Source organism: Pinus tabuliformis, chromosome 1_2 (assembly GCF_031772625.1).
Source record: "Pinus tabuliformis cultivar Carrire ecotype Pingquan chromosome 1_2, CPIR1, whole genome shotgun sequence".
Classification (NCBI taxonomy): Eukaryota; Viridiplantae; Streptophyta; class Pinopsida; order Pinales; family Pinaceae; genus Pinus; species Pinus tabuliformis.
In genome coordinates this window covers 686101983-686116277 of record NC_142298.1, presented here as the reverse complement: position 1 = coordinate 686116277, position 14295 = coordinate 686101983, and the positions used below count along the sequence as shown (strand labels likewise).

Here is a 14295-nt window from a genome sequence, read left to right as displayed (position 1 = left end):
TCGTTATTTTGGGTTAATTATGTACTCCATCACGAGAAATTTACTGCAAAATTAGAAATCAATTGCACAAAAATAGTTATACAACAACAAGGAAATTCCTCTGTTTAGGGAAATAAAATAAGAGGCACAACCTGAGTTAACATTTGTAACATATTCATGAAAAAAAAACAATAGTTAAGACTCCTAACCTTGAAGAACTCCAGATACATTCCTCTACATGCAAGTTGTTGTTTCAACCTTCAATTTTCACCAATATACCAACGCTTATGACTTGCAATTCTGAAAGATGTATCATGTGATATGGTGGACCCTCTAGAATAGGAAAATGTACAAGTACAATATCCTTTGTGATTATTATCGGGTATCTATCCCGATTAAAATTTTGGTTTTGAGAGTTTTTCAAGGTTACATGAAATATTTAACAAGATTGTTTAGAAGTGTTGAATATCTTGGAATGCACGAGTTTAGTGAGTTTGGGTGTCTGGAAAATACACTCAACTCAAGGAAATATGTGGAATATTGAATGTGCTACATTGAGAGAGGTTGGATGGTATATGGATGAAGTGTGTGAGAAATAATCAGCGTGCTTTGACATTGAAGTGGAACCATGATTCAGCAATGGTTAGAAAGGCATGGGGATAAAGAACCAGGCAGTGGCCTTTTCCATATTACTGGAGATATCTAATACAATTGTGCAAAATCAAATTTTAATTTTATTCCATCCCATATCATGCATTGCAGAAAATCCAAAAAAGTTATTTGCGGTTATCCATCCTTACATCTGTTCATCCAAGGAAACTTGTACGCTACATGAGAGAAGCGCTTGCACAACATGACCGCTTGCAAGTCTGCAAGGCACAAAGATCAAACGCAGGTTACATGAATAATCTTAAAAATATAATATGATGTCAATTACATAACTTGGGGTTAAGCCGTGCAAATGAGGACTTCGTATTTGACTATACCCCAATACCATAGAGCAAGAAAAAGTTTAAATAAAAAAAAATGGTGAAAATAGAAAACCGTTGTTTTCTATCAAAAATGCATATATTAGTAACAGATGAAACAACCAAAGCAATTACCACTGCACTACCTTCAAATAATTCACAAAGACGGTTTACAATTGCACTACCTTTAAAACCTGGAACAAAATCGCCAGAACATTTTAATAACAAATATTTCACAAAAATTGTCGTTGATATGAACTATCAATTCAGCTATCTGTTTTTGCATAGATGATGTTTTTACTGACAGGACAGGTAAGTCTTTAGAAGTACAGGACATGTAAGCCTTTAGAAGTGTTGAATTTTTGTAGCTATGGTTGGTTTTCATAATTACATTTTTATCATTGTAATGTAAAAAGAATTTGTAAAACATGTTCTTTTTGTTGGATTAAAATAGAAAATTTTGAAATTTGAAAATTGAATTTTTGGTTTCAAGATTGTTAAGTCGGCCCCAATGAAGAGACACACCCATTGTGAGACAGAACATCTATATAAAGACATTTGACCTCCACAAGAGCACCACTTGATCTCATCACAAGAAGACATTTTCTGGGCATCCAAGCGAAGGACAAAGAAGAAGAAGAAAAAGAAGAAAGATGAATAAAAAGACAAAAATCTCTCTATCTTTAGCTCGCATCTCTCTCTAAACTTGCACGTGTGACCTTTTCTGGGCAGCAGTTTCTGAGCAGGCCGAATTTATGGGCAGTTGTTGGGTAGCACATTTTGGCCAGGCTGAAATTCTGGGAGGCCAAGTTTTTTGGGCATATTTTGGAAACCGATTTTAGGCCTAGAGAAAATCTGATTAGAGCGAGTTCCCGGAGGCTTGACTTGAGGGTTGTGGACCAAGTTTGATCATAAGCACAGTTTTGACTAGCCACATTAAATGTATCTCTTGTTGAACTGAAGAATTTATCTAAGAAAAGGTTGCTGGGTTTTTCCCCAAAAGAATTTGTGTTCTCTTTTTGTGCATTGTGATCTCTATGGTCTTTATGGTTTATGGTTGAATTTCAGAAGTGTAAGGGTTAATGATAAACTGAAATTATTAAAAGGAGATCTATATCATTCAAAGTAATTACCAATAATTCAGAAAAAATATTGTACTAATCAACAAAATATTCTACACTTGAAAAATCAACCAGAGGTAGCCCAGATATTATTAACTAAAATATTTTGCTGTTAATATAAATGGGAGAGTTCATGTTTCACAAGAAGGTGCAACAAAACAACATCTGTCATTTGACTTTTTCACTCTGATATAAAGAGTCTAAATATGCATTTAAAGGCAAATAATTAAGGTGAGTTGTACCCATAATTGTAAAGCATGAAATAATACAGTCGAACTGCTCCTGCTTTTAAATCTGCTTCTCAAAAATGCAGGCTGGCAGCTCTATGGCTTTGACGTTACAAGTACTCTTTTTTAACTCTTGTTGTGCTAAGGAAGCCATAGTAGTGAAGCCTTCATGTACTATGGCTGATGAAAAGAACGTTACAACTAGAACTGGTGCACAAGAAAAGTCGCATTGAAGGTGCTGATGAACTCTCAGAACATACGTGAATCTCTTTGATTGAAACATGTTGTCTACTTGTCAATGCTAAATTTTCCAGCTTTCCCACCATGGTAAATAGTCCGCAGAACTGAAGATTTAGAATGCCTGTTAACATATTTCTCCAAGAATCGATTTTCTGTCATGTGGAAAATCCGTATAAAAGGTATTTTCAACTCTTGCACTTGCATGGACGCCAATGCCTCCATTACTCTAAAACGAGGAATTATCCTCTTTTCCAAGCTGTATGTCAACAGAAGCGGATAGTTCACAAGATCAGACAATGTAAGTTCCACATAATTGACCATAAAATCTACAATACTTTTCAGATTTTCCTCTGAAAGCCCAAGAAACCGCAGATCCCGACTAGATAATTCCGAAATCTGTTCTTCTGAGAAGCCTAACTTGCTCAAAAACTGCAGTCTTCGTTCGAGGTTTTGTTTCCCCACTTCCCGAATTAGTGGCAAAGCATATGCAAACGCCTTTGATCTCTTTATGAACCCCAAGTCCTCGGCCTGTTTAATTAACTGCATAACTTTTTCCTCGCAAGTCATGAGCAAACTAGGCTGAGTGGCCACTAGCTCTGATAATACTTGACCCTCAAAACCCAACCCTTGCAAAAGTGAAATTACAGATTTGAAATTATCCTCTCTGGCATCAAATAGGAGTGTATTGGTTGTGAGGAGTTTGGAAATATCCTCTTTAGTCATGAAAGTCTTGAGGAGAGAGAGTTTAGACTGTACATTTTTTTTTGCATTATAAAACAAAAACTTAGGGTTGCAAAGGACCACCCTTCGAATCTGGGCAGGGGTGTTCAAACCACAGCCATTTAATAACTCCAATACTTCTTCCAAATTCTGGCTCGATTTTGCACGAAGGAATCTATCGCCATTTCTAAACGATCTTGCAACATCTTCCTCTGATAAACCGCATTTATTGAGGAGAAATTCAGTGACAACCCTCCTCTCTGGTGGAGTTGTAGATGGGTGTGCTGTTTGGGAGCAGAAATTGGGGAATGTTATGTGGGGGTTTGAAGGGACTATAGGTGGTAGTGAGGAAGGAAAGAGGGAAATTAACTCGTGCTGAGATGACAACAGGAGTGGGTAGGTTATCAGTCGTTTCCAGATCTTCAACTGAACAGACATCGTCTTCATCATCTGTGCAATAAAATTTGAAAGAGAGAAAAGAATTTGAAAGAGTTAATTTACCTGGGGGAGCCGATGAACAAAAGGCGTGCAGGTCAAAGCTCGGAAATGGCTGGCAGGCTACCATAAGAGAGGTGCCAGTATCAGTATCAATGAGCAGTTAATTAGGGTTTCGAGCCGTGAAGCGACTGAGGGTAGTTTATGAGGGTTTAGGGATGTTATGCTGTGACAAAGGGATGGACAAATGGGCGTATACGTTGGCTAATCATATATGCGGAGTTTCGCTTTCTATGTTTTGGTTTTTTTTGAAGGAATTTGGAGATCTCTTTCGCAGATTATTAAGTAGTGAATTTTTGTGATTTGGGGAATAAATTTATTTCTTTTGTAAATATAAGCTATTTCTTTTTTGGTTTTGGATAGTTTTGTTGAAGTTTTTTTTTGTGGTTAAAGAAAAAAAAAATTAATTTGTTTTTGTGGTAGGTATGTTCGATCAAGCTAGCTCTTCTTTTGTTTCGTACAATTTTGTTGAAGTTTGGTTCTAGTTTTCTAGTGGTACAAAAAAATCTTCTTTTAATGTACTTGCGGATGAGAAAGTTTGTTGCTATGAAAAAAAATTGGAAAATGGTTTGGTTTGCAAGTTTAATAGGTACTGGCCGCAGCTGGTCGATCTACATAAATGGATCTATGAGACATGGAAGCACATTTTGACTAACCAATTAAATATTTACTCTATGTCACGAGGTTTCTTCACTGTGGATTTTTATAAGATTTAGGACAATAAGGCTATTTGTGAAGTTGGGTCGTGGTTTTGGGGGAATGATGGCCTCTTCATGTAACCCTGGACTCCCACTTTGACCTCGTAATGACATCAATTTCTACAGCTCTAATTTGGGTAAGGCTTTCGAACACTCCCTTACATTTCTAGAATCACACATCGCTTTCCTCCATTGGGAATGCGCTTGGAAAATTCTATCATAGTTGTCGTGAAACAACAACAACAAAAGTCAAGACTACTTGTGTCCGCATTTGCGTGGAGATGGACTTCGAAAAGGGTTTCCTTGTGGAAATTAATTTGATGGCTCCAAACTATGTATGAGTCCAAAAGCTCGACTATAAGAATATCTCATCTTGGTGTAGAGCATGCTATGAAACTAGACATGTCATTAAAAACTACCCTAAGTGCTCTCAAAATAGCAAAGATCAGGAAAAAAACCTCGAAGGCCCAAATGGTGGGAAGGTGCACAAGGTTATCACTATACAGTACTCAAAGAAGAAAATCTTCAGGACGAGAAAGAACCAAAAGACAAGAAGGACGCAAATTCAGTCAAAGAAATCGCAGTTGCGGCAACAGAATCTAAGTAGGAAAAATTGCTTGTCAATGTGGATCCTTCGATCACCAATAAGGATTCCCTAGTATGCATCAATAGTGGGAAAAGCAACAAACCCTCGTGGAAAATAGATTCCCTTTGGAAACCAAAAGGATTCTCATTGAAAAGGAAACTTCTTAGGTAGATTGGGCAAATGAGGAAGATTTTAAGAATAATATTGATCCGAATGGAAAATGGCATCAATCCATGGTACTCATCCACCCATATTATTCATTAACCCATGGAATTTACCCATGGTATTGTAAATGGCATCTGCCCATGGTATTGTAAAATCCACCCATGTTATTCATTCACCCATGGAATTTACCCATGGTATTGTAAATGGCATCTGCCCGTGGTATTGTAAAATCCACCCATGGTATTCATTCACCCATGGAATTGACCCGTGGTATTGTAATTGAAAAAAAAACTATAAGTAACAAGTCACATTTTGTAAAAGGACAGATTTGTCCGCTACAATGTAGCCTTTACAGTTCAGAGGCATGTAGCCACCACATCTCTTCTCAGAGATAAGCTACCATCGCCTTAGCTGGTTTATTTTCATTACTATTTTAAATAAAAGTTTTAAAAAAAACTATAAGTAACAAGTCACATTTTGTAAAAGGACAGATTTGTCCGCCACAATGTAGCCTTTACAGTTCAGAGGCATGTAGCCACCACATCTCTTCTCAAAGATAAGCTACCATCGCCCTAGCTCGTTTATTTTCATTACTATTTTAAATAAAAGTTTCTTTGTGGTTTTGTTTATTGGGCATTCTCCTATTTTTCTTCTGGCAATACAAGTTTTTCAGATCTTGGGGGTCTCTACCCCAAGATCCATTTCAATCTTTCAGATCTTGAAGGTCTCTACCCCAAGATCCATTTCAATCTTTCAGATCTTGAAGGTCTCTACCCCAAGATCCATTTCAATCTTTCAGATCTTGAGGGTCTCTCCCCCCAAGATCCATTTCAATCTTTAAGATCTTGGGGGCCTCCTCCTAAGATCTGGATCAGTGGTATCAGAGCAGATTACGATTCCATGGGAATGAGGGTTTGATGCATATTTTAGTTTCAAATTTTGCAGCAATATTCAACAAACTTCAGGCATGTGCTGCAACCTCCACAGAGCACTTTCTTGGGTCAAGCAGGAAGAATTTTTATTTTTTCATTTTTTTGCAGGAATTTTTTTGGGCGGCGACTTTGCAGATCGGATCTAAAACATTTGGTACAAAATTTACAAAAAAAAATACCAGATCTGGATTCCTCTCGAAAAATCACCCAATTAAAAAAAAAAAAAATGGGTCGAATCGGAGTTCGGATGTGGGAGATATCGCTGATTTAAACTCAGCTATTTTATCAAAAATTTTGTGATGGCGGAACTATTGCAGCACGAATTTGAGATCTCAGAGTGTCCAGATAAGGATTTCCAACTCATGGGAAGATGCAAAATGATCCTTCTACTTCTAAAAACAGGTTATAATAAATATTCTGAGTTATATTGGCCGAGTTATGTCCATTTTAATTCTGGAGCAGCATTCAGAGTGGGTTCCCTTTGGAGACGTGCCCTCCCACCCCACTTTAATAGGCAACTGTTTCACATGCATCAGTTTCAACATAGCAACATCCCGCTTGGGTTATTTGGAGATGTTCCCTCCCACCCTAGGCTATGTAGGCACCTGCTACTTGATCAGCAACCAACATCATTGTTATGGGTCAACCGCATAAAATCCTTGTCATTGAAGTCCATTTGCTAGGCCGCACACTGTCAGAATCACAGTTGGTCACAAGCATTACAGGGTATCTCTATCCTCGGATCTTCGTTATCAGGGTTTTGGGTTAACCACATCTTCAGTGGCTCTTCATATTCAACAAAGGCTTCGCAGGAGGGAACTTTACGCAATGGGGACCATTGCTTCTTAAGGAGAGAGGAATGATCCGAATGGAAAATGACATCAACCCATGGTACTCATCCACCCATATTATTCATTAACCCATGGAATTTACCCATGGTATTGTAAATGGCATCTGCCCATGGTATTGTAAAATCCACCCATGGTATTCATACACCCATGGAATTTACCCATGGTATTGTAAATGGCATCTGCCCGTGGTATTGTAAAATCCACCCATGGTATTCATTCACCCATGGAATTGACCCGTGGTATTGTAACTGAAAAAAAACTATAAGTAACAAGTCACATTTTGTAAAAGGACATATTTGTCCGCCACAATGTAGCCTTTACAGTTCAGAGGCATGTAGCCACCACATCTCTTCTCAGAGATAAGCTACCATCGCCCTAGCTGGTTTATTTTCATTACTATTTTAAATAAAAGTTTCTGTGTGGTTTTTTTTATTGGGCATTATCCTATTTTTCTTCTAGCAATGCAAGTTTTTCAGATCTTGGGGGTCTCTACCCCAAGATCCATTTCAATCTTTCAGATCTTGAGGGTCTCTACCCCAAGATCCATTTCAATCTTTCAGATCTTGAGGGTCTCTTCCCCCAAGATCCATTTCAATCTTTTAGATCTTGGGGGCCTCCTCCCAAGATCCGGATCAAATATTGTGCAATCGTCGAAGAATGATCCACCCGAATTTGCAGAAAAAACGAGTTAGATTCAAGTTGGGAAGAAAAGAAAAGTTTTCGTAAAAAAAAACAAGAAGTCAAACCATATCAAAATAAAATTATAATGAAAAATGGAATGTAAATATGTTTATATTTTGAGGGTTTTTGGAAAATATTTAGTTGGAAATGGACAGAAGTTTTTGTGTCATGGTGAACTCATTTTAGGGTTTGGATTGAGCCTTTGTGCTCAATCTCAAACCCACAAGAAAGATTGGAATATGTAAAAGTTTTGGCCTTGTAATCCATGTTTTTTAATAATACAAATCTCTACCCATTTGGTTTATAGGTATATATGTGTGTATTTGTGTGTGTACGTGTGTCATTTTAACTATAACAATTCAACATTTATCTCTAAAAATAATTTTTTTTGTTCAGAGTTGTCTTTATATGTAAGGAAATAGGTTAGTGGCATAAGACCCAAAGTTATCTAGCATGAATGAAATTTGTCCCCTTACGACTGTCAAGGTAATACCAAGTGGTATGGTTTTCCTTGAATAACAGTGATGAGTCACCTTACATTCTCAAGCGATGTAATAGTTATCCCATTATTAATATAACATCTAAATTATGATAAATTTTGTTACTATTAAAAAACAATTCACTAATTATCTCAAGAAAATTTGAAATAATCTTTATTAAAAATATAAACCATTTAAATAATTAACCATATAAAATAACTTGGGTTTAATTATAAAATCATTTTGATGAAAATTTAGACAAAATGTAATTAAAAAGATAAAATATAAAACATTTAAATAGTTAATTATATAAAAGTGAGGTTTATGTAATTATAAAATTTTATTGTAGAGTGAATTAAAAAGTAAGAATAAAGATTTGTTGAGTCATGTGTTCTTCTCTATGCTTATTTGTCATTTATGGACCATGTGATATTGCTTTACAACTACTTTGGTCAAATTACTTGGTCTCACTCATTGCCAGTGGAGTTAAGGATACTTCCAATAAAAGATATATTGATAGGTTCGTGTTGATATAGTCAAAATTTTTATCCTATCATAAACTTGGCAAAAACTTTTTGAGAAACTCATTTTTTATGATTACATTGGTAATGATCAAACTAATGGGGGTTATACAGAGTCGGTGTGATCTATGTATCGACGCACCTAATAATATTATGATTCTAATTCTCTAAGATTTTTTATTATACGTTGTTTTAATGTCACAACAATAAAGTTCTCACAAATATTGTATGTGCTTATGTACTAAAATATTCTCTAACCAATAATTAAACATTAATAATATGTGCATGTGGCTAGAGAATTGAGGCACTCATGGGCCAAAGTGGAATTGTGAAGTAAAATTCATGGGCAAATGAAGAATTATAAAAGAGATATTAGTTTTTATTTAGATATTAAACTTTTCAATTCACTAAGTTGTTAAAATAAATAAATATACATAAAAAAAATGATGAGTATGTTGGACAATAATCATAATCCGGAAATTAGAAAAATTAAGGGTATAATAAAGGTTGCAAGCAAACCATGGGTAAAGCATACATTGATAGAAATGGACAATAGCATTAAGATTCATTTATGAACAACTTCATCAATGTGGGACCATAACAATATAAAGATTTAAGATAATAATAAACTAAACACATAAGGCACATAAGTGTAGTCCATAGAAATGGACAATAACATTAAAATTCATTTATGAATTACTTCATCTATGTGAAATACTTTATCTATGTAGGATCATAGCAATATAAAGCCTTAACATAATAATAAACAAAGCACATTAGTGTTGTTCAATTTTGAACAAATTTTATTTGTGTTAAGTGATTTAAATTCTATGAAAAAAAACTAAAATTTGTAATTGAAAAAAAATTCATAAAATGAGGTATATTTATACAGGGAAATAATTAACAATTTGTCATCAAAATCTTTAAAATTTATAAATTACATAACTTGTTCCAAAACTATTCATTAACAAAAAGGTCAAATTGAATGTAATATTCTTTAACTTTATAACCAAAAGCTCTACATGATGGATAGATATTGTCCCTTTCATAATTCAAATTAATATCTCCATGAAGGATGGAATTTGATAGTGAAATTGTTGTTCATGGTGTTTTTCTAATGTTCCCCAATAATAATAATAATAATAATAATAATAATATATAATATAATATAATATTATTTATAAGCAAATAAATAATAAACCATAAAGAAAAGATAATAAATAATAAACAAATATAACAATAACAAATAAATAAAATAGTAAATAACAATACTAGAGTTCTAAATAAGTAGATATAAAAGTAAAACTATAAAATAAAACTATAAAATAGTAATAAAAAGTAAAGTTAACAAAAAGTGAAATAAAATAAGAAAGAGTTAACTAAAAAAACTATAGAAATAGTAAAAATAAGTAAAGTTATCAAAAACTAAAAATGAATCAAATAAGAAAAATAAATTAAGAGAAAATTTAACTTGAGTAAATTTTAAAATAAGAAAATAAAAGTTGCATGTTGACACATGGAATGTGTGCATGCGGTTCCCCTTCTAATGTTTTATCTATTTAATAGACGGTGAGGAAGATGAGAGATAATTCCATGATTCCATCATCCATTCTCTTGGAAGAAAAGTGTTGTGAGTAAAAGGATTCCCTGGCAGTAGTACATTGATTGAGGGCTCGGTGGTGGCCAGTTGTAGAAAGATTTTGTGCAACTGAGCCTATGGTTGGATGAAGAGTCGTCCCCAAAACTTTGTTGCAGTTAGCAGGATTCAAATAATGTTCAAGTCCAAAATGACAAGTAAGGAATATCATCGCTATAGGTAAGTTGCTTTTGCTTCTATTTCTTAAAAATTCTATTCTAATTAGTTGAAGAGAAGTGTGTTGATAGTAAATCACATAATTGATCTTATTAGTTGCATGTTTTAATTTCGGGTTGTTACATATGGATACAACCCTTGAGGCCTATAAACTCTATCATGCATGTATAATTTTAGTAAAATCTATTATATAAATTAGATTGTTAAATTTTATTCTTAATTCATTTAAATTTTAAATTCTTTAATATTGTTTAATAGATTTGAGTATATTAATTTATGGAGAAACAAGTTTTTTTTTTAAATAAAAAATTGGGAAATAATTAAAAAAAAAAGTTTTTGTAATTTTTATTTTACTTTTTATCTTATATAAAATTAAGGAGATTCGTCAAACTATATCTGGGTGTATTTAGTGATACCATGAATATTCAAAGCTCTACGTTTTTCAAACTTACAACATTAATTTAAAAAAAAAAATAGATTTATAGAATCAATTAGATGAATTCGAATTGTGTTTGAATTTTGAGCTACCGTCAATAGCCTGGCCATTTGGGTCACGGAGTTGTCTTTAGTGCGACTTTTTGGAGATTCCGGTGACGGAATCCGGCGGAAAAAATTGAGGTTAAATCTTGATTTGTATTATTTAAAATGGTTTTTTAACTGCATATTTGGATTTAGCACCCTGAAAAACCCTGGGACGCTTTGATTGTGCAGAAATTAGCTATCAAACTTGCGATTTCAATAAATTTCTGCCGGATTTTGACCGGAAAAACCCACCGGAAAAGCTTCCAAAAAATCTGTTTAAAGACAACTCCTTTGGGTCACTGAGCAACTGTCAGTAACTTGTAGGGCATCTCAGGAGTGAAGATAGACCAAAGTTTGGTCTCAGTAGACGTTAACCACCAGCACCACCATCATATTTAAAATTTAATGTAAATCAAAATTATTTTAGATAAATATTTTTTCTTTTTATTTTAATTTAATATATAATTTTTTTTAAATAAAGTTATTTTGAATTGGATATTAAATTTATATGTATATATATATTAAATCAAGTACCATTTATACTATATATTAAGTTTATATTTAATCTGCATTTAAATACCATTTATAATATATGTTTAGAAGACCACTTATCCTAAATATTAAGTTTATAATTTAGATAATAAAAAAATTACTTTTTATTCTAATTTAATCTATATTAATTTTAAAATATAGTTCTTTTAAATTGGATATTAAATTTATGTATCTTTAGCGAGAGCAATAGAGTTCGTTGTTTACTTTGAATCAGATCCAAATCTAGTAATCGGATAAGTTTACGCCATAGAAGCAAGGATAGAAAGCACAACTATCACACATAGTAAAAATATTTTAAATCAAGTATCACTTATACTATATATCAAGACTATATTTAGTCTGCTTTTAAATACCACTTATAATATATATTTAGAAGACCACTTAAATTGAGTGTTAAACCTACAATTTAGATAAATAATTTTACCTTTTATTATATATAATTATTTTAAATTAGATATTAAATTTTATTTAAATAATATTTTTTTTAAATTAAATATTAAATTTATATATATTTTAAATCAAGTATCACTTATACTACATCTATATTTATTCAAAATAGAAAATCACTTACTCTATATATATATATATCACGTCTATGTTTATTCAAAATAAAAAATCACTTACGCTGATTCAAAATTAAGGACCACTTACACTGAATGTTTAAGGACCACTTAAACTAAATGTTAAATCTAGATTAAACAAAAGAAACATCTGTAATCACTATATCACATCACAAAATGTGGCCTATCAAACAATCCAGATTTGATTTGATTCCATTCCGCAAACACTCCCTCGTTATTGTGAATTGCCTCCAACTCCAACCATAATACAAATTTCTTCATCAACCAGCGGACTGTATATTCTAAAGCTGCCGATTAGATATAATAATAATCATTCATGGATTTTGGACCGGGTAGATGCAAAAAAATGTCATCTTTTTCTATTATATTAGGTGTTGTTTTTGATGATGATGATAATGGTTAAAGTTCACTGAGACCAAATTGGTTTATCGGACCTGTAATTTCTTAATTTCTAATTGTCTGGCTCCTTGTCTTTCTTGGCGAGATCGGTGATGTAGCTTTCTTTTTCTTCTCTAGGGTCTTCCAACTTCCTTTATCTTGCATCTCCCTCATCTCTTCTGGTTCTTGGGACATTGGTGTCTTAGCTTCGCGATCTATTGTGTTCCTCCTTTTGGAGATAGTCGGAGAAGAAGTTTGGTCTAGAAGATCTGCTTCGCTGTTAAATGAAGATTTATTTTGCGTGTTATTTGAAACCTCATAATTGTCGATGCTTGAGGGGTTGTTGAGTTCACATTTTTGTTGTTCGGCGGGGCTTTCCCCCTGCTTGTCTTGAAAGTTGTTTCTATCTTGCCTGATTTCTTGTAATTCAGAGTTTTCTCGAGAGTATTCTTCTTGGATAACAGTGTAGTGTTCTTTTTGTGCTCCTTCCCACCATGTAGATCTGTGGTGATTTTTTCTAGCAATTTTTTTTTTTTTTTTTAATTATTATTAATGGCAATACTCTCTTCAAAGGCCTTGGCTGCTCCTGAAGCTGATCTGCTGCACGCCTTCCCGGGCCAAACACATGCAATCAGCACCTTCAAGCAATACAACGGATATATTACCGTTGATGAACAACATGGCAGAGCATTGTTTTACTACTTTGTGGAGGCTGAGTCCACCCATCCCCAATCAAGGCCATTAACATTATGGCTCACTCGAGGTAATGATATATATTATCAATAATTTGCTGGATATTTAACTATGGATTTGCTATATAATTTAATTTTACTATTTTAATAATCTGTTCTGTTATGTTGGGTATTTAACTATGGAGTTGTCTATAATTCGTTTTTTTGGAGATTCCAGTGACGGAATCCGACGGAAGAAATTGAGGTTAAATCTTGATTTGTTGTAGTCCGACGGAAGAAATTGAGGTTAAATCTTGATTTGTTGTAGTCCGACGGAAGAAATTGAGGTTAAATCTTGATTTGTTGTAGTCCGACGGAAGAAATTGAGGTTAAATCTTGATTTGTTGTAGTTAAAATGTTTTTTAACTGTATATTTGGATTCAGCACCATGAAAAACTCCTATGACACTTTCATTGTGCAGAAACTAGCTATCAAACTTGGGATTCCAATAAATTCCTGCCGAAACTAGCTATCAAACTTGCAATTCCAATAAATTCCTGCTGAATTTGGCCCGGAAAAACCCGCCGAAAAAACTTTCAAAAAATCGCGTTATAGACAACTGCTTTAACTATAATGTTATATAGTCCGTTTATAATTTAAGACATTACCGTTGGTTATATAGCCCGTTTATAGTTTAAGACATTACGGTTGGTTAATCTCTTAGAAACTTGGAGAAAAACCAGTGTTCAGTTACTAGATTTTCCCAGTGCCCCAAGCATTCACATTTTAGTTGATAGTCACTTCAAATTCTTAGATACAGTTTTCAAATTCTCAGATACAGTTTTGCCGTAAGGTGAATGAAAATTCTTGAAATTAGAAATCAGCAAATCATACCATTAAAATTGTATTTTAGTTCTGTTGAATAACTAAAAAGGGGGGTAATTTTTTGAGGTGAAAAAACCTGCATTCACTCACTTTTCCTGACTTTCTATTAACGGATGCAGTTGTCTATAATGAGATTTTTTGAAAGCTTTTTTGGTGGGTTTTTCTGGTCAAAATCAGGCAGCAATTTATTGGAATCGCAAGTTTGATAGCTAGTTTCTGCACAATCAAAG

The 14295-nt window shown here is 33.6% G+C and overlaps 1 protein-coding gene and 1 long non-coding RNA gene across 2 annotated transcripts; both read right to left on the bottom strand.

Moving 5' to 3' along the window:
* Window positions 1-633: 633 nt before the first annotated feature.
* Window positions 634-2585, bottom strand: LOC149207591 (uncharacterized). Its single transcript, XR_016252675.1, has 2 exons — window positions 2311-2585; window positions 634-848 (listed from the first exon to the last, which is right to left on the bottom strand). It is a non-coding gene; the product is annotated as an uncharacterized LOC149207591 (long non-coding RNA).
* On the bottom strand, window positions 2584-3258 carry LOC149207590 (transcription termination factor MTERF8, chloroplastic-like). Its single transcript, XM_089398085.1, has one exon. The coding sequence runs from the start codon at window positions 3256-3258 to the stop codon at window positions 2584-2586; it is 675 nt and encodes a 224-aa protein (XP_089254211.1).
* Window positions 3259-14295: the final 11037 nt, after the last annotated feature.

What these genes read in the sequence shown, in the direction of transcription:
- LOC149207590 (XM_089398085.1), bottom strand. Translation starts at nt 3,258, where the DNA reads ATGACTAAAGAGGATATTTCCAAACTCCTCACAACCAATACACTCCTA.